The 25,246-nt window shown below is 33.4% G+C and overlaps 3 protein-coding genes across 4 annotated transcripts; 2 read left to right on the top strand and 1 right to left on the bottom strand.

Moving 5' to 3' along the window:
• The first annotated feature begins 10,541 nt into the window (after nucleotides 1-10,541).
• On the top strand, nucleotides 10,542-14,433 carry LOC143586989 (cyclin-dependent kinase inhibitor 4-like). 2 transcript variants are annotated; one of them, XM_077068401.1, is made up of 5 exons: nucleotides 10,542-10,812; nucleotides 10,912-10,954; nucleotides 12,887-13,102; nucleotides 13,423-14,273; nucleotides 14,327-14,433. In XM_077068401.1, exons 1-4 carry the CDS (start codon nucleotides 10,599-10,601, stop codon nucleotides 13,502-13,504), a joined length of 555 nt encoding a protein of 184 aa, XP_076924516.1. In that variant the 5' UTR covers nucleotides 10,542-10,598; the 3' UTR covers nucleotides 13,505-14,273; nucleotides 14,327-14,433. The 2 variants fall into 2 exon arrangements, with proteins under 2 accessions (XP_076924516.1, XP_076924515.1); XM_077068400.1 differs by lacking the exon at nucleotides 14,327-14,433 and having other exon boundaries at nucleotides 10,543-10,954; nucleotides 13,423-14,287.
• Nucleotides 14,434-14,762: 329 nt separating this feature from the next.
• LOC143587007 (cytochrome b5-like) lies at nucleotides 14,763-15,750 on the bottom strand. The gene is made up of 3 exons (XM_077068415.1): nucleotides 15,494-15,750; nucleotides 15,340-15,406; nucleotides 14,763-15,263 (listed from the first exon to the last, which is right to left on the bottom strand). The coding sequence occupies exons 1-3, from the start codon at nucleotides 15,566-15,568 to the stop codon at nucleotides 14,992-14,994; spliced, it is 414 nt and encodes a 137-aa protein (XP_076924530.1). The 5' UTR covers nucleotides 15,569-15,750; the 3' UTR covers nucleotides 14,763-14,991.
• A 2,163-nt stretch (nucleotides 15,751-17,913) lies between these two features.
• On the top strand, nucleotides 17,914-24,984 carry LOC143586988 (26S proteasome non-ATPase regulatory subunit 1 homolog A-like). The gene is made up of 13 exons (XM_077068399.1): nucleotides 17,914-18,056; nucleotides 19,716-19,779; nucleotides 19,968-20,073; nucleotides 20,212-20,323; nucleotides 20,396-20,564; nucleotides 20,679-21,127; nucleotides 22,053-22,188; nucleotides 22,280-22,525; nucleotides 22,852-23,075; nucleotides 23,181-23,439; nucleotides 23,536-23,768; nucleotides 23,851-24,361; nucleotides 24,486-24,984. Exons 1-13 carry the CDS (start codon nucleotides 17,914-17,916, stop codon nucleotides 24,813-24,815), a joined length of 2,982 nt encoding a protein of 993 aa, XP_076924514.1. The 3' UTR covers nucleotides 24,816-24,984.
• The last annotated feature ends 262 nt before the right edge of the window (nucleotides 24,985-25,246 follow it).

Here is a 25,246-nt window from a genome sequence, read left to right as displayed (position 1 = left end):
TATTATTTAATTGAATTAGAGGCACACTCTTCGGCGTGCCATAATATCACGGTAGACAAGTGTTAGGCATAAACATCATATTGACGTGATTCTAACTAGGATTGACTACAACAAAGATATGATTTAAACTTACAACAAAGTCAACACAACAAGAACAAACTCAACACAAATCTATTAGCTAACACTAAAATTAATGAGTGATTGATTGCATGCCTACCTAAACAAACAACTGTTGAGTGATGATGGAATATCCACGGCAAAGATTTTTCGTATTGAGGGATTCCAAACAATGGCACGGTGTGAATTGACTTTTTCAGGGCTTAGTAGCAACAAGAGACCTTGAGAAGTGGCTGAACCGGTTAGGTTTGGAGCTGGACTAAGGATAATGGTTATGGAAGAAGGGGTTGTTGAATCGTTGTCTCCAATCAAGACAAACTCGTTACGATTTGGTCTTATAGCCCCCCCAAGAATGTAAAAATATCTGCCTTTGAAATTTTTGATGAAGTTGGGACTGTCAATGTAGTTTCTCGAGTCCATTAACAACGTTATGTTGCGCAAGACACTTTTGGCGGAAAGGTTTTCGAGCATAAACTGTTGGATTTCTTGGGGCAGGTCTACTTTTCTTTTAACCTTAACGTCAGCGGCTTCATTTGTCTTTCTGAGTTTTGAAGAAATTGGCTGTTGCAGCAGATGAAGAAATCATAAAGAGGTAAGAGGAATTTAGTTATATGGTCATTCATGATGCTTTTTATTTGTGATTAAACGCACTGTAACATTTTCTGATGTAACATCAGCAGCTTCATCTTTGTTGTTGAGTTAGTTATCATCATTTGATGAATCAACAGCTTCAGCTTCAGTTGTGGTGTTGAGTTTGTAACTTTTGGATGCCATTGGTTGCTTCTGCATAAAGAAATCATAGTTAAAAGCCCATTAAAAGCCGAAATCATAGTTAAAATCCCATTAAAAGCCCATTGAAAGTGGATTAAAACAGTAGGAGGATTATAATGTGTGATGTAGGGGTGTGCAAATGAGGATAACCGGACCAAACCGGGTTAGACCCGACCCGACCCGATGGCCTATCAATATGAGAACCGATGATCGGACCTTAAGGTAAATTTCGGGTACCGGGTTTGGTGCTTCGGGTAGGCCATTAAAGACCAAACCCGATGATGTTTACACTGGTGTTAACGACTGGAATATGGATAGAAGGATCATTGATAGTGACTCGAAACTCTATCATCTTCAATGCCGCATCCAGACTCTTTATGCTAGTTGCCAAGACACTTGAGAAGCTTGTTGATGGCGTCTTGAAAAGTATATTCGAAGTTAGTGGTGTAAGCTCTTTTGAGTTCCTGAAGAATTTTGAAGATAACTTTTGGTGTTATGAGAAAGAAGAGAAAGAAATAGTTTTGACAACCAATTAACGAACTGTTGTCCACTAGTAACTTTAATTGCATGTGTCTTCTGCTTTTCTTGTTTTATTATTGCATTTGTCTTCTTGTGTTTGTGTTGTCTTTTTCGAAATTGCATTTCCTAATTAAATATAATAAAAATGAAAACGAAACAAAAGCAAACTCTGCTTTTTATTTCTCGTCAAACCCAAGAAACAACAAAAAACTAATTATGCACAAACTCTTAGGCGTACACAATCGTATCATATTATTAAAGTGATTTTAACTACAAAACTATAACAGACATGACATTAACAATTTTTTATTATTTATTTGAATATTCAATTGAATTAGAGGCACACTCTTCGGCGTGCCATATTATCACGGTAGACGAGTGTTAGGCATAAACATCATATTGACGTGATTCTAACTAGGATTGACTACAACAAAGATATGATTTTAACTTACAGCAAAGTCAACACAGCTACAACAAAGTCAACGTAGATCTATTAGCTAACAGTAATATTAATGAGTGATTGATTACATACCTACCTAAACGAACAACTGTTGAGTGATGATGGGACCAGAGCTGTAGTGATAGCGAGTCGCCGTTGTGATAGTAAAGAGTATATGTATATGTAGAGATAGAGAGAGAAATTAGGGCACCTCTTAGGTAATACCAAAAACTTTATGTGTCATGACCCGTCAATACCGGCTGATTCGTGTTGACTAGCCCTACCGTGTGTTACAATCTTTTAGTATCTTCTTAGTATTTATTTATTTTAGTGTTGGTATCTTAACAAGCTTTACTCATACCTACTGAATCAACATCTGTGCAATGTCACAACGCGACACAAATAAACAAATTCCAACTGCCCGACGCATACAACACCAGTATAGAATAAATTATGAGTTTAGTGCTGCAATGACTATGACTGGACCAGCTGGCGAAACATCAAACTTATCCCATATCAAACGAATCAACCTTTTGTAATCCATACTCTCTAGTACCTCATTCTCAATAGTAATAATAATTATTATTTAAATCTAATATGGTAACGTAATGAAGAAAGTATGATTTAAATGGGCTAAAGAGCCATCGTGGCCAGTTTAAGACAAATTATTATATAACTAAATAAGTAAACAACAACCAAAAAAAACGATTAAGGTATGAATTAGGGCTGATCATTTGCTAAAACCCGGACCGAACCGGAAAAAACCCGACCCGAGACCGAAACTCTGTAAAAACACAGACCGAGGACCGGACCTCTGAAGTCCCATTCGGTTTATGACGGTCTCGGGTATTAGCAAGTCAGTTTTCGGGTTTGTACCGAGACCGAGTTGAACGCACAAAAGAGAGATCTGAAGGAACTCGTCGGAAAATGAAATTCCGGCACGATATAGACCCTTTGATATTATTGTCGGCGAGATGAAAAGAAAAGAGTTAGAAATGATAAGGCAGAGCTTATTTGGTAGCTAGGGCAATGTGGATCATATTAAGTTGTTTATTCAGTTTTATATAAAGACAAAGTGTGTTTGTTTTTATATTCTTAGCCCAGATCAAGAATGTTAAAATCCAAAGCAAACAGCTTTACTTTATTTTATAACACTTGTATTGTATTTTACTACTCTCCACTATAAATTAGTATTACCAGTCTACATATATAATAATGAATATAATGTTGGGGTTTTCTTATTTCACTAGCCGCCTTAGATGAATACAAGAGGAAAAGTATAAACTATGAAGGTGGAGTTCTATCATGCTCTAATTTGACAGACAGATAAAAGGAAAACGAAATCACTTCTCAAACCCTCCTTTAAACCTCTACAAACCATCTCTCTTCGGGTCGGTTCGGGTTTCACGCAAGTTCAAATGTCAAGAACCGAACCCGAATTTTGCAAATGTGTGGAACCGACCGAATTACAATCGGTTCGGTTTTAGTCTTTTTCGGGTCGGTTGTCGGGTTTTTTCGGTCCTACCTGAAAACTGCACACCCCTAATATGAATTTAATAACTTCATTTGCTCATATGTTTGTATTCTCTAGGTAGCAGGGGATCTATATTCGTTATAATGTGGCCGCTTTGAATTTATTATAGCTTTATTTATATAAAATTTGGATTTCTACCATATTTCTTTGGTCAAATATATATAGGGGATTTCAAATTTCAACTTTATATGATTTTTTTTGTACTTGTAGTCACCCATTGGTTATTTAATTAGTGTGTGTTTGGGGCTAAATATGAGACCTAGAATTTTGAGATTCAAATTAGGAATTTTTATGTATATTGCTAGTCACTTTGTTAATAAAAGTGTTACAAACTATGGCACTGGAGGGGACTTAAACTTGCACACGGTAGGAATAAACACATGCTTTCCGACTTCACCATCTACATTCTATTGCTTTATTTATCTTAACCGATATGATATACGTAAATATATGTAATATATAATTAATTTAAACATGTTTCGGGCCCTCGAAATGATCCGGCTTTGGGTCGTTGCCTAGGCCTGCACAAAGAACTATACAAGGGTATAGGCCTGTACAAGGCATACAACTCTTCGGTGTCATGAGCTATACGATGTGTTAGAGTTTATGCGGGTCGTATATGACTATACGTACAGGCAAAATCTCTAGTATAAGTTTATACAAGCTGTATAAACTTATGGGGTAGCCAGTGGAGAGTTCATAATAAAAAAAATGTAACATATGAAGTTGTTCCCCTTTTGCCCCTTCACAATGCTTCGATTTTGAACTTAAGCAGTCCATTTTTCTTTTCTTTTTAAGTTTAGGGTAACTGATCTCTTTCGGTTTAGTTAGTGATAAAACAACCAAACGATCCGTTCCACCAGGTAAATTAATTATGATACAAATATTACAGTTTATATGATATTTTTTAAAATATTATAGGATACAATTATTCACTATAACTTGTACTGCATAAATAAAGTATATTTGCATATATACAGTCCAAAACATTAAAATACAATAGTTCATTATAACTTGTATAGTTTAATGGTTCATAACCTCTTAATGGTTAAGAGGTAGACTTAAGGTTACCTCTAAACCATTAAGTGGTTGTGAACCATTTAGAGGTACTTAATGGCCATTAAGAGGCTACCAAACGCCAAGCCAACGCCTCAATCTGAAAAGGAGGGAACCATGTGATGGTCCTTTAAAAAAGAGAAAGAACTATAGTTGAAACAATGCGTAGCTTATATATGTTGTTATAGTTATTGAGAACGTTGAGAAGTTGTTCATGGTCGTTTTATTGAAAGTTTCTTTGACGTTGACCCATTTATCGATCTGGATCCTATGTAGTCAGTTCAAGCGCGTAACATTTCGACCCACTTTGATTCCGCCAATACTTTTAAACAAAGTCAGAAGCTCCTTGTGTCGGGGCTTGGTGATCTTTGTCAATCCCACCATATGCTAAGTGTACTATTGACTTAGGTACGTTCCACCTATGAGGAACATTGTGTTAATAGAAAAAGGTTCGATCCAACCTCATTTGAACAAACAAATTATTTGACAAGTGCATATCAAACTGTCTTTTTATTAGATGACTGTTTTTAAAAGTATAAAGAGAAAAGGAATTAGTCTTTTATTTTATAATAAATATAAACGGGTAAAAGTATATATATAAAGCAGCATAAACAAGAAGCTAGACCTTTATTATTGTGTGACGATTTACCTTAATATTTTTTATTTAATTTTACTTTTTTTGTAAAATGAAACCATGTACCTTTTCGTCATTCTAATTAACAACATTTCAATGTGAGTATTTTGTTGTTTACATATTCGAAGTCAATTTTTTCCCGTGGGTTTACGTGTGTTTAAAAACTTTGTATATGGTATTTGGTTAACGAAGTACGGAAAGCGTGCATCGTGGAGACATAAATACCCGTTATCCTTATAATGATATATTATATATAAAAAATATAAATGTAAAACTATTTTTAAGTTATGAATGAACAACAATTTGTTTTTATTTTTGCAAACATTAAAATCATTGTTGTTATAGTGTTCAACTTTTACCACAGTCTACATATGTACTAATGTACACCCATGATAATGTTATTTTAAAGAAGCTGGTATGTACCATCCGTCTTTTTGTTCGACGTTCTTATTTTGTTATTTACAAATAAAAAACTGTTTATAACGCGTTAATATTTGAAAAGTGATGATTATTAGCGTATGTGTTATGGGGCGTTAAGCACCATACGCTTTACGTGGTGTTAAAGGGCATGATTTTTGAAACGTTAGTAAATGTAAATCCCGTTAATAATAGTACAAAGGTGTGTAAGCTTTATGGTGACAAAAGAATCAAGATACAATTAAATAGAACAAGTGGACAAGCAATACGAAGCTTCAAAAAGCTGATAATTATTTTACTATAAGTATGTGAAGCAAAGAAAAGGCTGCTTCTTGCTCAATGTACAAAAAAAATAATAAAAAATAATAATAATATTATGGGTTATTGTGATTGGCTATTGGCAACTGTCATCGCCCGAAAATGTTTAATTATAAGACTTCCGCTGAAATTATATTATGAGTTTTCGGGGTGTGACAATGTAACCTTAGCCATGGTATAAATGAAGTCATAATGGTTTCTCAATATCGAGTCACAATAGTTTTGGATAAGTATTAAAAATATAAAGATCGTAAGTAAAGTTATATTGTTAGATGCGTTCATAAAAGTTCATTATGATTAACAGTTAACACAATAACGCTATTAAAAATTAGATAGAAAACAAATTACACATTATAAAGAGGCCTAGGTTACTATGTAACATTAACTAATATATATGTTAGAAGTATACAAAACGTACATTGCTAATAGCTTACTGATACTATACGTTTAGTGTTGTTTTTTCTTATGTTTTCTAGATTACATGCGAAACATTCAAACTGTTTTGTATATGCTTTTCAGGATTTTTTTGGAGTTGTATTCTCTAAGATTGATGTATCGTTTGCATACATCCCACCATCCCACTGTCTCTATACTGTTATTAGTGGGATTTTACCGTTCTACCGTATATAGTTGTTGGTTGTTTATATATATAAAAGACATGATATATACAAACTTGGAGGACCTTTTATCAATTTATCGTAACTAAAGCATGTAGAATTAAAAGAAGAATCTTGTATAACTTAAAACATGATGAGTGATGACAAATGTTGTTGTCTTCTTTTATGGTACGCAACAGAATCAATGAATTCTCCATCCAAATATTAAATCTAGTACACATGCACATTATTGCATTTCAAACACTCAAAGGTGGTGGTTTCAAATCTTCAAATTTCAGCTTTGATGGCAGATGTAAGTACTACTAGACTGGAAGTTGCTCTCTTTATATGTGTCATTCTTCTCTTTGCACATCCACTAGGGTTTCATGCCACATATCAAGTGGATAGTCCAACACCACCTAAAACGTCCACCGTTGCAACTAGCGGCTCCACCGTTGATCAAGGGCAGTTTCTTGCAGATGTTCATGAGGTCCCTAGAGGTGCAAACCCGGATTCCAACAGGTGACTGACTCTAGTGAACTTTTTTTCTTTTAGAGCAGCGGTGATGACCATCTAAGATATTTACGGACTATGGTGAATAGTAGGTAATTGTGTGATGCATGATGAACTTAATAGAAAGTATCGGTTTTGTTATTTTATGAATGTAGCAGAATCTTATGATTTTATGGTGGTGTTTGGTGGTTAATTTAAACACTTAATTATTACATTTATTTTGAAGTAGATGACTACAATAGTATGTTTGGTTGTGACAATCTTTTAGTTTTTTGTAAAACAAACCTAGTTTCATGATTGCTAATGTTTATATATTTAAAGTTACATATTTATCTTTGGAGTAAAATATAGTATGTTGAAACAAGTTTTTTTACGTTGTAAAATAATAAAACTATGGCTATTCGGTTTATAAACTTTAAAGTATATAAGTGACATATGAAGTGGAAGGTGAAGAATTATTGGTTTGTAAGCCATGGATTTTAGTAATTGTCTTGCTTCTACAAATTATGGTCTTCTCTAGTCACTTAATAATTAAATCACATCAATTAAAATAGTGGAATTCTACCCTATTTTTCTAAAAGATTATACTTTATGTCACACTTTATGTTTATCTTACTATATGTACACTACACTTTACATGTCAAGAAATGTTTTTGAAGCTGGGGCGTCTCTATTATCTTTATCGATAGAAAAAGTGTTTACCCTTATCTTACACTTCTCACACCCTATTAATAACTTTTACTTGATACATTTTAACATCTAGTTTATTGTACATATTGATTGATGATAAACTGGGCCGGACCAGCCTATTTTAAGTCCATCTCATTATTTCAATACTCACATCACAGCCCAATAGCCTGGTGTCGATTTCAGCCCAATTATTTTTAATAGCATAGAGTATATAATCATTTTACTTGCAATCTTATCACATATAGAATGTTCAATAATATAAAATGATAATAGTTTTTAATAATACAAGTGCGTTTATAATTAGTTAAAGTGTACTAGCACGACCGGTAACATTGCTTGTAGCAGGTTTGTATAGTTAAACCCAAATTCATTTGGATAATTACCCTCTCAATAAGTAGGTCCATCCATTTAACGGTCTACATAAATATAATCACAGCCTCACAGGGTTAAAGTTAGTTTAATCATGTTGTAAATTAATATATTGGACTAATACCAAACATTAAAAAAAAAAAGGGATTATGTGAAAGATATTCTCTGTTGAAACATATAACCAAAAGGAATATTCGGTGGTGACACTAACGAATCTAAAGAGTAAAGACAAAGTGTAGGGTTGTAACAAGCACTATAACATACATAATGTTTAGTACCAAATTATATGTTCGGGTGTTCATTTAATTTCTAAGTAATTATATAAAGATGAATACTTAAGCAAACAAAAGTTTTAACTTTTAACTATGTTTGTTTGTTCAAAAAGCAACATACATAATGACATAATTAAACGTGTACAAATGAATGTAAATAAACAAACAAGACATGTATTGACTATTAAAGAGAAGTGACGTGTGCTAGGCAACATGCGAGACGAAAGACAGCATCCCACGGGTGCGCTGCTCAAATGACGTGGCATCACTCAAAAACTAACCCGGACGATGCTTACTTCCTTAGCCCCGCCTCATGACCTTGTGGAAGAAGTATGTATCTTGCGCATTAAAACTTGTACTAAGGTTAATTTAAAATATTATTTTTTTTTGTTTTTACATTAAAAAAGAATACTCGATTTCTTTTATTATCATTCAGTTTTTCATTCGAACTTGTGTATTAAAAATTTGTACCTATTAATTTTATATTTTTGTATCGATTTTTGTTTATTATGATTATTTCATTAAAAATAGTTTATGGATGTGAGTAATGATAGAAATTCATTGTAAAAGTTTTAGGATGGTCTTAGAATGGTATACCTTTTTATTGACAAATATGAGATTTTTGTGCTCTCACAATTTATAGTATTATAATAATTTAATATATTTAATATTTAATTAGGTAAATTCAATTTCACAAAGCATGTGTAAGTAAAATAATAAATTGTTCGGAGAGAAAGAAGTAAAGAAGAATGCGTTACAAATTGACTGCTTTATTTATTAACCATGAAATTTAACATATACTAAAGCATGTAATTAAAATAATTTTCAATTATTGCTTTCTTAAAAAGAACTCATATTTAATTTTGCTCTTTTTTGGTACAACATAAAGTATCGTGTTTTACTCGCACGTTTGATGAGTTTCTTAGATTGTATATGTGTTTCATGAGCGATCATACCTCCTGGCAATAACATTGCGTGTTTAGTGAACAAATTAATGTATTAAACACCTTGAAATTTACATGCATTCCATACGACATACGCGATACGAGGATACCATTAATAAGAAAGAGTTAGGCTCCTGCAAGGTTTATATTACAACTAGATAAATGGTATAAATAAGATTACCGTTCTCATTTTACACATAAGATGTGGCGTTTCACTAAAACTAAACATGAAATAATTATTTGCATGTTTACCGTATATTACGACACTATACCCCAACTGGCATTTAAAGTTCAAGTACACTGATTAAACTGATGTATGGGTGCTCGTTCAAATACGATTATAAAAAACCATGTAAATTAGCTAAAAAAAGTGTGTGGACGCAATTTTTGCTATTTAAAGATGTAGTAATTTGTCTTGATGATATAACAAAATGTTTTCAATATTTGTTCATGAAATCCAAGTTATTTAATATCAGTTTAGACTTGGGGTGCAAATGAGGCGAGCTCACGCTTGACTAGGTTCGAGCTTGGCTCGTTTTGATTTATGAGAGCTCGAGCTCATTTTGTTTACAACTCTTTTACTAAAGCTCAACTTTGGCTCATGAGTCAAATTTTCAATCTCGTTTATTATTTAAGAGTTGATTTATATAGATTTATATACTTTATAATTATTTATATTAAAAAAAACTTGACAATTCTAAGCATGGCTCAAGATCGTATACAGTTTCTCAAAAAACCCAGAGCTTGATTGTGTAAGTGTGTATTGTTAAATTAATTTATAGAAGCTCAAAATATTAAACTTAAAAATACATAAGGCTCATTAAAACTTCACATACCTAAACAATTTTTCCATATAGGACTTGAGCTCAAACTCAATAAGTGCTAAGATTCATCTCAAGTTTTTTATCGATCCAATCTCGAGTTCCTCTTGCCGCAATCAAAACACATAAGTCACAAACTAAAAACTGTTCAACCACTTCTCCTTATTTACATATATTTTTTTGTTTGTAAAAGTCTAATTCGGTTTTTAATGGTAAACATAAAATTATCTAAGTACCTTGCACGCAATACCCAATACACCAGCTGACCCAATCTAGTTGTACGAAGCCATTAAACACCTTAAATCATCTTTAGTTTCGAAGAAAACTTACCCGTCCGAAATTAGCACCAGCCTATCAAAAAGTCTAGAAAATGATAAAAAAAATATTGTTATTATTCTTCCGATTCCAATAATAATAATAATAATAATTTATTATTATACCCCTTAAATATTTAACTAATAATAATAATAATATTCTCTCTCTCATTCTCATTCTCATTCTCATTCAACGGCAAACGGCTCCTCTAAACTCTACTCTACGCTCCAACCAACTCACTCGCCGGAGCATACCACCAACTCCGAGCAAACAATGGGCAAGTACATCAGCAGAAGGAACTGGAAGTCCAAGCCAAAGTCAATTGAACCACCTTCTCTCGGCGTTGGCGTTCTTACTCGAGCTAAAACCCTAGCTCTTCGTAAATCACCTGCCGCAGCCGTTTCATCAGCTGGCTCTTACATTCAGCTTCGTAGCCGTCGGCTCGTCAAGCCAATTTCACCAAAGAAGAAACGAAAGAGGAGCTGTGGTAATAGTAATAATAATAATAATAATAATAAATTAAACCCTAGAAAATTGCGAGTGGTTAATTCGTCAATGTTGAAGGTTGACTCTGTGAATTCTGAAGGTTCAATTGGGGAAAACACACTGGAGATTGAAGCTACAGGAAGGTATTATATAAAAAAAATTTAATCTTTTTGGAAAAAAAAATCAGTTTTAAATGTAATATTTTTTTTCTTCCTTAATTGAATTTCATGAATTAGGGTTTTTATTTGTTGATTAGAGGAAGGTATATTTTTCCTGAAAATTCATTTTGATTAGTGTGAAATTAATATTATTATTTTCTTCCTTAATTGAAATTATATGAATTAGGAGGAAGGTGTTAAAAAATTAATCTTTTTGAAAAATTCATTTTGATTGTTTTTAAAAAAACATATAATTATTTTCTTCCTTAACTGAATTTATATGAATTAGGAGGAAGGTGTTAAAAAAATAATCTTTTTGAAAAATTCATTTTGATTAGTTTGAAATTAATATAATTGTTTTTTAAAAAAATATAATTATTTTTTCCTTAATTGAAGGTTTTTTCCCCCTGAAATTTGTTAATAAGAGGAAAGTATATTTTTCCTGAAAATTCATTTTGATTAGTTAAAATTAATATAATTATTTTTACAATTATTATTAATTGAAATTATATGAATTAGTGTTTTTTAATTTATTTTTGTTGCTATGTAATTTGTTAATAAGAGGAGGCAGGTGGGGCTTCCTTGTTTTTCCAAATCTCCTGCCAGATTGCAGATCTTTAATCAGTTTTCTTCTCCATGCCCCAAGGGAGTTTCTTTAATCATAAAAAAGAAAATATAAAATATGTATTTTTTATTTAATTTAATTTTGTTACTGACAGTCCTGAAATATTTCTTTTGTTCAATGGGAATGCATAAATTAGGCTTTCTTGATCAAAATATATCATGTTTATTTAGTAAAGTCATTTATAAAAGGGCTTTTCAGTTTCCTGTCACACTCTGCTTGTTTTCTAGAGACTGTTTTAAGGAAAAGAAAGTGAAGTAATTAAAAATTATCCTTTTTTTTCTTTATTATTTTTCCTTCCCATGTTTGGAAAAGCTTCTGTTTTCTTGGTATATCAACTCTGCTTTCTGTGTTCATTGAGTGCTTCAATTATTACTCCATAATTCAAATATTCAGCATGAATTTAGGGGATACAAGTTTCTGTGTTTTCTGATTTTGTCTACTGTTCCTCTGTGACCTTTCTTGTTATGGAACCATCTTTCTTGATACATGAAGTTAATGTTGAATAATATGATCTTTGAGTGTTTAGTGTTTACTTATGTTGATTAACAAGAAGTCATGTTAGGATTGCATGCAGCATGAATTAAAGAAAATAATCTTGATTTACGTTAATTAATCGCCATTGAACCTTCGAATTTGTCTATTTGCTTTATTCGCGGTTGTTTCTGTGCCTTTAATTGTCTTGTGAAAGTTTTGGTTTGTCTTATTTGAAAACTTATGTGCATGTAGTAACACCATTATAATTTATAAATTCTCATTCATTATTTTGACTCTATTCATTGGTGTCTTTCTTTAATATTATAGCTTTGTGATTATGGCTTTCGATGGTTTATTGCACTGTTAATTTGTTTATATCATTTGATCTAGTGAATGTTTTTACTGGGGTCTCTGTAATGTTTACAAAAACCTCTTTGGAAATTGTTGTTTTCAGAATTTTATTCTTTTCTTGTGATATTTGTTTGTCTCTAAAGAAGAAAACATTGTACCAACTATTTGAGCTTGGATTGTTATTATCTGCATGCACTATTCTTGTTTTGTATGATTACATGTTAAAATTAACTTTGTCTTCAAATGTTCTGCCTTCTGACTATCTGTTTTAAGTCAAACAATACAAGGCTTGTCGGTGGATTGACTCAGCAAGTTACCATTTTTCTTTTTCTTTTGGAATTGTAATTTCATAATTAAGAAAAAAAATTAATTGCCGTTTTTAGCTATTTGTTCGTTGAACTCCTTAAATGACTAGTATTTGTGGGATGACTATATTATTTAAAACTCGGCTGCATTTTGATAAACAGGACTACTCGGGAGACCACACCGTGCAGTTTGATTAGAAATCCCGATAATATCAATACTCCAGGCTCTTCAACGAAGTCAACAACAAAGTCAACGAGGCATGCTGAAACCAAATACAGAGTACTAAACACAACATCGAAGCCCATCCCGTCAACTAGTGAAGTGGATGAGTTTTTCATGGGCCCAGAAAAGCAGCAGCAGCAACTCTTTATTGAAAAGTATATGTTTATTTCTTGTTAGAGTTGGCAAAATGGGTTTGGATGGATTGGTAATGGGTAAAAAACTCAAAAATGGGTTGGGATAAAAGATGGTTTTGTCTTGATGGAGTCATTATGTGGGCTTACTGTAAAAGTTTTTGTCTTGTTTGTTATCATCTAAAAAGCCATCTTTAAAGGACTCGAGTATATAAAAAGACGCATAGGGACACAAAAAGTATACGTTACGCTTAAAAACTTTTTTTTTGAGTTAACCCTTTTGACCCGTTAAGACTGAGATCGACCCATTATTTTTTTATTTATTTATCACATTTATTTTGTAGGTACAACTTTGATCCTGTGAACGACAAACCCCTTCGTGGGCGTTATGAATGGATGAAACTTGATGCTACCAAGAAGTGTTAATTAACCGTTGTTCGGTTTCTGTTATTTAGTTGGACTAAAGATTAGCATAGTTGAAGATATGGGTAGGCGTAGATTTTAGGTTTTAGTGTTTATGCAAGTGACGGTAGAGTAATTCTTAAACTCCCGTTTATTCTTGTTTCGTTTGTAAAGAAAAAACCGTCAAAAACCCTAGTGCAGAATGGAGATTAGAAGGTCTGTAACATAAGAAAAAGGGAGCTTCTAACAGTAACAAGGGTAGAAGAAGAAGAAGCTGATGATGATGGTGTGGTCTTTTTCAAAGGGAATCCAATGACTTTAGGATAATTTGTAGTCCTTGTGATTGTCTATATTTTGTACTGATGGAAACTTTGATAGATCCTTTTATTTTTCTGATATAAATTGACCTTTCTTTTCAATCTTTTTTATCATGTTATGGTAGATTTGTATCATTAAATGCATGTGGTTACAAAAACACAAAACACAATGAATCTTTATGTTTCAAAAATGGACATGATGGTGCAAATTGTGTACAGTATTTCTGGCTATTTGTGATCTGCCTTGTCTTTTTAGCAGCTTATGAGAATTGGTAATGGTGGTGGGGTAGCTTTTTTGGTGGAGAAGAATCTTGTTTTCTCCATTATTGCCAGTCTGTTCCTTTTCTTAATTGTTTTTGTTATCTATTCACTGGTTGCATGTTTGTTTGCATATATAGTACTTCATGTATGCAAAAATTCTTTGATGTTTTAATCACTTATATGAATCAAAAGCAGCATGCAGTATAATTAGGCGGGTTCAAAACAGTTAAAAGTTACGGAACTGCCCAAACCGAAGCAAGTTGGTCAGTTTGAGATCCGTTCGTGGCTCGGTTTTCACGGTTTGACGTTTTAATGGTTTGGTTTGGTTTGGTTTGAAACTTGAATCATATTATGTAAACTGAACCGGCCATTTAAACATTTATTTATACATTTTCTTCATCGTTGAAATATGTAGTTACATATATGTATTATAATTATAATATGAATCATTTTTATCATTTTAATATTATTAATACAAACGTCAAATCGGTAAAACCACTAGCCCAACCGGGTTGGATTATTGTTTTTGAAACCATGGTTAGTGGTTCGGTGCGAAATTTTCGTCAAAACTGTGTAGCTAACCAGTCACCACATGGTACAGTAGGTGCAAAATTAAGTTTATTGAATGTTACAAGCATAACATTTTGTTTGCCATTTTCCTAGAATTTGAAATCCCTTTTGACATTAAAAAAGTAATGGCTTTCTTGATATTGTATTTCACTCAGTTTAGTGGAAACTTGAAAGATTAACCATGATCTATTGCCTCCCACTAGTGGTTTAATCTTCACATTACTCACCCATTCCAAATTACCAATATACCCTCTATACACTTTCTTTGTAGTCATACTCATACACAACATATATGTACGTACAATATAGTGGTTGAACACCATTTAATCCACAAAAACACACAATGACTATAGTCTATACATATCACTTATACAACATAAAACCAATAACACCACCCAACATTGCTAAGGGAAGAAGTAGCCCGACCGATTTCATTATAAAGCCTAACCATGTTCGCATGTTTTCTTCCATGATTATCTGTTGTTTGGCACGAGTTTGTGTTTTAATGTTCGTGGTTGTAGAAAGACCGTTAAATGGTGTTACAAGACCGGCCTCTCCTACATAATATTCATCTAACATTAATCTAGCAGCACTTCCATGTCCCGTGTCCTCAAACTCTTCACTTGCATCCTTGCCTAGAACAATTTAAGTATACGTTTAACATGAATAAAAAAGTTTAAAAGAACGTGTATTTATTTAGCTAGTTTATACCTGCCACGTCTAACAACACATTATCTCCACCCGGGTGATCAGTCAAGAATTTTGTAATATCATACACCTATATATGTCAAACTAGTCAACTCTATTCTACGAAAAAGCAAATGACATGATCATGGGATTTAAAGATTGGTTTGGTTGTTTCTACCCTTGCGTTTATTACAATCCAACAATCGTTCGTGTTGTTGTGACAAGAGACATCTGCGAAATCGAAAGCCTTCATGTTCAAGTTCTTGGTTGGTTGTTTTGGTTTGTAGACAAATAATAAAGGCAAGTGTTTGAAAGGGATGAATGAATTTTTTATTTGTTGGTTATGTCTATATACTAATGTACTATTGATTGAGTTTTGATTCTATAAATGAATGCATCTTTTTATATAGTATATGTTCAACAAGTGCATTAAAGTTCATATTAATCAATCGTATCTCTCTATCAATCAACACAGTGTAAAAATAAACTATTACTTTTTCGTACATGTCCTTTTTGTTTTTAAATTTGTTTTAAAACAATTAGGCAAACGATTGTAAAAATAAATTATTACTTTTCCACCTTAGTACCGGTAGTTAAATTATCATTGTGGGCATGAACATTGTTCTATTAGTAAATCTTAATAGAGTTTGGGCTTTACTTGGGTTTTATTTTTCTGGGCTAAATCACATGTGTTACTTGAAGGGCCTTTGGTTTTCTTTACATGAAATCTGAATATCACTTGGGCCTTGAGGAGAGAGCTTTTCATTAACTATTTGTTGTGTTGATATCAAATTATCAATTTACTAAAAGCTATAAGAAAAAAAATATAAAATAACTGCTAACCAATAAATATTAAAATATTCAGAAATATAAAAACTTTAAAAAGTCAATTAAAAAAAGTATGTAGTTCACGTAGTTTCATTTAATTATCTCTTTTAACCAAGCCGGTTACCAACACACATGATTTACAAGAATTAGACTCTGGACACAATTATTGGAATTCAAACCCGTTACCAATACCAATCTTTCCAAATATTATATAGGAAGATGGAGTGTGATTATTAAGTTTTTTGTGTTCAACTTAATAATAACTAGGTGTGTTCCGTTCGTGCGTTGCGCGATAAACATAGTAACTGCCTCGAAATTTTAAATGCAAATATACAAGCACATCGTAACGACTATTACTTCGGTACGAAATGATTAAAATTTATCTAGATATCCAAAAACAAAAAAAATGGTTGGTATTGGTTCAGCTCATTACGGTATCGACGTGGTACTGCACTCACCATATAGCTTACAATACAAAAAAAATATATTCTATTGCGAATACAATTTCGTTTTCAACGCAAGTTATATACTTTATTGCGAATACACATTCGTTTTAGTAGCGCAACATAGATAAATAAGCATGTCGTAGCGACATACTAAAAAATGTAAAAAAAACTTCGTATGGTTAAAAGCATGTTCATACCAAAGAAGATTAAAAACATGTCGTAACAGCATCTTAAAAAACTAAAAAACGTCGTATGGTGGTCATTAAAAATGATCAGTAACTTAAATAAAATATATACATATATAATAACAAATTAAAACTATGAATACTTTAGGGGCAAAATTGTATAATACAAAAAATTTTAGCAAAAGAGAATGTTTGGGGATCATATTAAAAACAGCTTAAAACTTTAAGGGAGCTAATTTGAAATAACTTATAAGTTAAGGGACTAAACTACAAAACTTCAGAAAAGCAAATAAGATGGTCTCACAATAACAATTAGATAACAACACTTAACATATACTAATATAAATGAGAAAAAGTATTAATGAAAAGGAGAAAAAGGAAGCTACATGGATAAAAACATCAACATATGTTTTCACATGGGCTAGGTGTACATGTATGAAAGTTGTACTGTAGCAACACAGTTTGCTTTAATATATGCTTTTATTTTTAAGATTATGCTTATATAAAAAGTTAGCTTATAGCTTTTTTTTTTTTATATAATTTGATAAGCTCTTTTTAAGTTTTTGGATTAGCTTATATTCTACAAGTTAATTATGTGTCTTAATAAGTTGTTAAATCCATCATTTTTAAATTTGTTAGAGTAATAATTACTAATCCATCACCATTTAAGGACAAATGAGTAATTTACACCGTTAAACAAATAAGCTAAAAAACCATCTTTCAATAAGCCTATTCAAATGAGTTTATATAAGCATAAGCTTAAAAAGCTAAGCCAAACACTAATTTAAGCTTATTTTGTAAAAAGAAGCTATAAGCTTTGTTAAAAAAGCTAGGCCAAACACCCCCTTAATAAAAATAATAATAATAAAATAGTAAAGTAACAAAGATTTAGAAATTATAAAACTATATATGGAATTTTGAGTTAAAATGGCAATATGTTATTTATAGAATTTATAAAAAGTAGTATGTATGTATGTATATATATTGAGTTAAATACCAATTTCTTATTTATAAAATTTTAGATACTTGAGGTTGCTTTCCCCTTGCCAAAGAAACCGAAGGAAGGAAGGAACACCTAATTATTATTATTATTATTATTATTATTATTATTATTATTATTATCAATCAATTGGATCGGAATGGCAGCAGCGGTGAGCTCAGCCGGCGGTCTGTTGGCGATGCTTAACGAGCCGCATCCGTCTCTGAAGCTTCACGCTCTCTCCAATCTCAACGCCTTCGTCGATCACTTCTGGCCTGAGATCTCTACCACCGTTCCAATCATGTATGTATCTATTTTTTCTCTTCATTACTTTTCTTATTCACTGCAATTTCTCGTTAATTATCATGATTTGGTACTTGTTTTAGAGGCCTGGCTTTATGTTATTGTATCACATATCTACTTTTGTTGCGTTTAATTTTGTCGTTAATTAGGTTTTCGAGTAAGGATTTGGTACTTGTTCTAGAGGCCTGACCTTATGTTATTGTGTCTGATTAATACAAGTCTTTTATTAACTACTCTATCTACTTCTGTTCCGTTTTTTTGTGTTATTCAGCATTTGGAGTAGAATATTCTCATTAATTAGTTTTCGAATGTCATGCTATTGTAAGAGGCATGTTATTGTTTAGTGTTTGGAGTAGAAAGTTTCTGTTAATTAGGTCTCAGAGTGTCATGCTATAGAACTATACTAAGGATTTGGTATTTGTTGTAGAGGCCTGGTCTTATGTTATTGTATCTCATAGATACAAGTTTTTCATTAATTATCTACTTTTGTTACGTTTCATTTTATTATTATTATTATTTTTATTATTATTCAGTGTTTGGAGTATAAGTTTGTTGTTAATCCGGTTTCCGAGCATGATGCTATTGTAAGGAAGGACTTGGTGTTTGTTTTAGAGGCCTTGGTTTCCAAGTTTTGTATTAACTATCTACTTTTGTTGCGTTTAATTTGTCGTTAATTAGGTTTCCGAGTGTTGTCCTACTGTAAGGATTTGGTATTTATTTTAGAGGCGTGGTCTTATGTTATTTGTGTCATTAACTATCTACTTCTGTTATGTTTAATTGTGTTATTCAGCATTTGGAGTAGAAATTTTTCGTAGTTAGGTTTCCGAGTGTCATGCTATTGTAAAAATTTTGTTGCAGAGGCTGGCCTTATGTTATTGTATCACATAGAAGTTTTTCATTGATTGCGTACTTTGTTTAGTGTTTGTAATAGAAATTTTCTGTTAATTAGGTTTCTGAGTGTTATGCTGCAGTGTAACTATTTGGTATTTGTTGTAGAGGTCTGGCCTTATGCTATTGTATTTGATAGATACAAGTTTTTCATTAATTATCTACTTTTGTTACAATTCATTTTATTATTATTATTATTCAGTGTTTAAAGTATAAGCATGTTGTTAATCCGGTTTCCGATTATGATGCTATTGTAAAGAAGGACTTGGTGTTTGTTTTAGAGGCTTTATGTTGTTGTATCTTATACCAAGCATTAGGGTAAAACGAGGCCTGTCTATTTCAAGGGGCAGGATATAGGTTAACTCAATTAAGGAACTATGTATTTTGCCTTTAGATATTCATAGGCTTGACTGACTATTCATACACCTTATTATTCATGTCTTCAATTTATGGGAATCGTTTGGACATGTATTGTGATAGATTACTACTATCAAATGATATTTTCAACACAGATCAAGCTAATCGTAGATCAATTGCCATTTCAGTCAACTTAAGAAAAATTAGCCTAAATGTACTTTCTTATAGAAGCTAATTAGTATCAAAGAACCTGAAACTTAACTCTGATCGTTCCTTCATATTATTTGTCTTTTAACGTTTTCTTCACTTTTATATAATATGATGTTTACGTTATCAAGAGTTTTCTTGAATTTTTGTGGTCAATGAAGTATTTGCCAGTCGATTCACTGACACAGTGTTTTTTTCTTAACCCAGAGAGAGTCTATATGAAGATGAAGACTTTGATCAAAGGCAGTTGGCTGCTTTACTTGTTTCTAAGGTACCTTTTTTCTTAACAAATTTGATGCATTGGTTTTTGTTGATTTATTGCAATATTAATTTTTATAGGTTAAAAGTTAAAACAGCTATCAGTAGCCAGTTAACAAACTATTACTGTCAGCAGGACATGTTATTTTCATGTCTATACTATATTACATGTCAAAGCAGCTCATTCCTTAAGTTGTGCAGGTTTTCTATTACTTGGGTGAGCTTAATGACTCATTATCATATGCTCTTGGAGCTGGCAGTCTATTTGATGTTTCTGAGGATTCAGATTATGTTCATACTCTTCTTGGTAAGTTCTTCACAAATGCAGTTTTCTTTAAAATTTTATCATATTTGTTTTGACTTTATACTGTTGCTAGCTACAAAACAGATATTTTCTGGAATTTGGACTAATAATGTTTCATGTACTGTTCTTTTTTTTTTTCAGCCAAAGCTATTGACGAGTATGCAGCTTTGAGAACGAAGGCAGCAGAATCAAAGGCAAAATCTGTGGATGTGGACCCTAGGCTAGAAGCAATAGTTGAGAGAATGCTTGATAAGTATTTTTTTTTTGTTGGTCTAACTTGATGGGTTATTACTTTTGTCTTATTCTTGTATCTGTAATTTTTAAGGTGTATAACTGATGGGAAATATCAACAAGCAATAGGAATGTCAATTGAATGCAGAAGGTTGGATAAACTTAAGGAAGCAATTGCAAACAGTGATAATGTTCATGCAACTTTGGCATATTGCATGAATGTATCTCATGCTTTTGTCAACAGGAGAGAATATCGTCGTGAGGTAATTTGAATAATATCTTGTACTTATCTTATGTACTTAATGCATAGTTTATTTTACATTTGAAACATAAGTTGAAGATTTTGCTTTACTGACCTGTGTGGGGAAATTGGTTAGGTACTTCTTCTTCTTGTCAAGGTATATCAAGATCTGGCATCCCCAGATTACTTGAACATTTGCCAGTGTCTTATGTTTCTTGATCAACCCGAAGGTGTTGCAACCATATTAGAAAAGCTTTTAAGATCTGAGAACAAAGATGATGCATTGATGGCGTTCCAAATTGCTTTTGATCTACTTGAAAATGAACACCAAGCTTTTCTATCGGGTGTGAGAGACCGGTTATCAAGTCCCAAATTGAAATCTGAACAGCCAGCTGTCACTGAGCCAAATCCAGCTGTATCAGAGGACACTCAAATGGCTGATGAAACCCAACCACTTATTGCTTCAGTGTCTGAGTCTGATCCAGCAGAAGTCACCTATGCTGAAAGGTTGACTAAAATGAAAGGAATATTGTCTGGGGAAACTTCAGTTCAGCTGACTCTTCAGTTTTTATACAGTCATAACAAGTGAGCAATTTTTTCTTATTTGTGGTGTTATTTTATATATGTTATTTCATTCGGAGGTGGCAAAATGGATTGTTAGGGCAATAATGTAAGTAACATGTCAAAATGGGTAGTTTTTGGGTTTCAGTCGCATTGGGGGTTGATCTGAAACACTTTTTGTCCAAACTTTCTGATGCAATAGCATTGGCAAATCTGATTAAATAGGTTAGGATGTGAATAGAATCAAGATTCGAATAAATTGAAATATTTAAATGTTCTTATATCATGGTTTTTAATATTATATTTGGTTAACTAATTTCCTATCTTTTTGTGTTGATTTTGTTTCTTAGTTTATCTCCTTGTTTAGTATAAGTTAGGATTCTCGAGTTGTTTATGTTTTGATAAAAAGTTGTAAAGCTATAAGCTTGCTGATCAAATCATTTGAATAGAAATAATCTGCTTATTGAGCCATTGAATACGCCTCCACGTGTGCATCATTTGCTTGTTTTTTTCGTTTGTTATAATTAGTTTCAGATACAGTCACAAAGATTTTATTGTTTCAAGAAATTTAGTTATAACAAGTGAGGATTTTTTTGTGAGATAGTCTAGCTCTACTTTTTTTTTCTGGCGGAGGCAAGGTAGGATGGGTTGGGTAGCATGCCTAGGCTTGTGGGGGTGCGTGTAGGTTTATGTTGACCCAAAACATTATTTAATTTGTTTACAATTAGTGACTGTCAATTACCCTCTGGATGGTGTCAGACTTTAGACTTTTTTTGAACTGTTTCAGCTTAACCTGTTTGTTTCTACATAGTCTGTTTGACCTGCTAGAAACAAAACATAATGTGAATCAGCCCATTCATGAGTAAATGGGTTGAAATTGACACCTCGTTTGATTATTTTTTTTGTTTTAAGTTGTATAAATGTTCTTATAATGTTCTGTGTCAAATAGGTCGGATCTGCTTATTCTCAAGACAATAAAGCAATCGATTGAAATGCGAAATAGTGTTTGCCACAGTGCAACAATATACGCAAATGCTCTTATGCATGCTGGAACAACCGTGGATACATTCCTGAGGGAGAATCTGGTAAATATGCTTTTATACGAGGTTTTTTTATCCTTTTTTATTATCAAGTTTCCTAGCACTTTTAAATCCTGTTACCTGCATATTTTTTTAGGATTGGCTGAGCAGAGCCACAAACTGGGCTAAGTTCAGTGCAACAGCTGGGCTTGGTGTTATTCATCATGGTCACCTCCAGCAAGGAAGATCATTAATGGCTCCGTATCTTCCTCAAAGTGGGTCTGGTGGTGGTAGTCCATATTCTGAAGGCGGGGCTCTCTATGCTTTAGGTTTAATTCATGCAAACCATGGAGAAGGCATCAAGCAGTTCTTAAGGGATAGCCTACGCAATACTAATGTCGAGGTGCTTGCCTGCTTCTTTTATTAAATCACAATTTTTTTCATATACTCGTGCATTTAATTATTTTTCTGTATTTATGTATCAATGTATGTGCGCATGTGTGTTTAGGGTAAAATTAGAAATCAAATATTTGTGAGAAATGTGAATTCATCATTTTTTATAACTTTGATTTACAATTTTAAAGCATTTGAGCAGATTTATAAAATTGTGAGTCAATGCTAAAACATTAGTCATTAGTGAGCCAGCTTGCCTTATGCATGTCTATATTCTCTTTTGATTTCGAGTCTGTGTGTATAATGTATATTTATACTGCGTGTTGGTTGGTACAGGTCGTTCAACATGGTGCATGCTTAGGTCTTGGGCTGGCGTCTCTAGGGACTGCTGACGAGGATATACTTGAAGAGATAAAAAGTGTCCTCTACACTGACAGTGCTGTTGCGGGTGAAGCTGCTGGTATTAGTGTGGGGTTGTTAATGGTGGGGACGGCAAATGGGAAGGCATCGTCAGAGATGCTGGGCTATGCTCATGAGACACAACATGAAAAAATCATAAGGTGAATAGAGAAATGGCTTTTAGATTGATTCTTATAATAAGTGGCTTCAGTAAGGAGGTGGCAAGTCCACATATAAATTGATTCTTATAAAATTATGTTGTGTAGGGGGTTAGCATTAGGTATCGCTCTCACGGTTTATGGAAGAGAAGAAGAAGCAGATACTTTAATTGAACAGATGACTTTGGATCAAGATGCAATAATCCGTTATGGCGGAATGTATGCAATAGCCTTGGCATACAGTGGAACGTCAAATAATAAGGCAATCCGCCAACTACTCCACTTTGCTGTGTCTGATGTAAGCGATGATGTCAGGAGGACAGCTGTTTTAGCCCTTGGATTTGTTCTATATTCTGACCCAGAACAGGTTAGTACTAGTTTGCTACACATTGTTTATTGCTTTGATTGTTCCTGTGGGTCTTACTTCATTTGTTATTTGTTTTCTTTCAATGGTTTACTGCAGACACCACGCACTGTAGCGTTACTCTCTGAGTCATACAACCCTCATGTGCGGTATGGTGCAGCTATGGCTGTAGGCATTTCATGTGCTGGTACTGGGCTAAGCGAGGCCATATCGTTGTTAGAACCACTGACATCAGATGTAACCGATTTTGTCCGCCAAGGTGCTTTAATTGCAATGGCCATGGTCATGATACAAGTCAGTGAAGCTAGTGACTCTCGTGTCGGGGCCTTTAGGTATAAATTGTCACATTTACTATTTGTGTATTTTTTGTTCTTCTGACTAACCCTATAATGGCGTGCTCTTAATTATTAACAGACGACAGTTGGAAAAGATTATTCTGGATAAACATGAAGACACGATGAGCAAAATGGGAGCTATTTTAGCTTCAGGCATTCTTGATGCTGGTGGAAGAAATGTTACCATCAAATTACTTTCCAAAACAAAGCATGACAAAATGACCACAGTTATCGGGCTTGCCGTTTTCAGCCAGTTTTGGTACTGGTATCCGCTCATTTACTTCATTAGCTTAGCTTTCTCTCCAACAGCTTTAATTGGACTCAATTATGACTTAAAAGTACCAAAGTTTGACTTTTTATCACATGCCAAACCATCATTGTTCGAGTACCCTCGACCGACAAGCGTTCCGACTGCCATGTCTACGGTGAAACTCCCGACAGCTGTTTTGTCCACGTCAGCAAGAGCCAAGGCTCGAGCTACCAAAAAGGAAGCTGAAAAGGCTAATGCTGAAAAGTTATCTGGTGCTGCTGACTCATCCAGCGTTGGCAAAGGAAAAGCCTCTGGTCCAGAGGATGCTGAATCGATGCAGGTATGGTTCATTTGGCCAATTTATTTTTTTTAGCAAGGGTCAACATGGGCGAATCATGGGCCGAATCAAAACGGCCAGATTGGTTATTTAATTCAGCATATTTGATTATTTATGCATCTGACAGGTGGACGGTGCGGCTGCCGAGAAGGAGAAAAAGGCTGAACCAGAACCAACATTCGAGATTTTGACCAACCCAGCTAGAGTGGTCCCCGCCCAAGAGAAATTCCTCAAGTTTCTAGAAGATAGCAGATACGCACCAGTGAAGGCAGCCTCATCTGGTTTTGTTCTCTTAAAGGATCTTCGCCCAACAGAGCTAGAAGTCTTGGCTCTAACTGATGCACCCACATCAGCCGCCACCGCTGGTGCAACTGCAGCCGCACAACCCGGGTCTACTGCAGCCATGGCTGTGGATGATGAGCCCCAGCCACCCCAGCCGTTTGAATACAGCTCATGATGATCCAGATTCTAGTCGGTTTTGTGTGGTTTGACTCGGTTGAGAACATTGGAAGTGATTTAAGGTAGGCTTTATTTTGATTCATTAGACATGATGATGTGTTTGTTTAGTTTGCTATGGACTGTTGTATTTGTTTCTTTTTCTACGTACACGAATCAAATTGTCACTACGTTTGGTTTTTTTGACAAGTAACCGTCAATTTACTACATAACAAATGTCGAGTGCCGCTAATGTCTCCCACTTGAACTTGTAAAGTATCAAATGTTGCGTTAGAAATTGAATTAGAAAAACAAGAATAGTATCCCAAGTCAATAACATCTACTTATACCACTTCTAACTTAATTAATCAGATCCCATTCTAAGTCTAAATCCTAATAACTAGAACATTAAAGTACTATATATAAATATGACATTTACTTGACCATACTTGA

The sequence above is a fragment of the Bidens hawaiensis genome, unplaced genomic scaffold (genome assembly GCF_021521415.1).
Source record: "Bidens hawaiensis isolate Kalapana, Puna unplaced genomic scaffold, B.hawaiensis_p1.1 tig00035078_1, whole genome shotgun sequence".
Taxonomy (NCBI): domain Eukaryota; kingdom Viridiplantae; phylum Streptophyta; class Magnoliopsida; order Asterales; family Asteraceae; genus Bidens; species Bidens hawaiensis.
The sequence above is the reverse complement of the archived record's forward strand: the minus strand, read 5'-3'. Positions and strand labels throughout refer to the sequence as shown.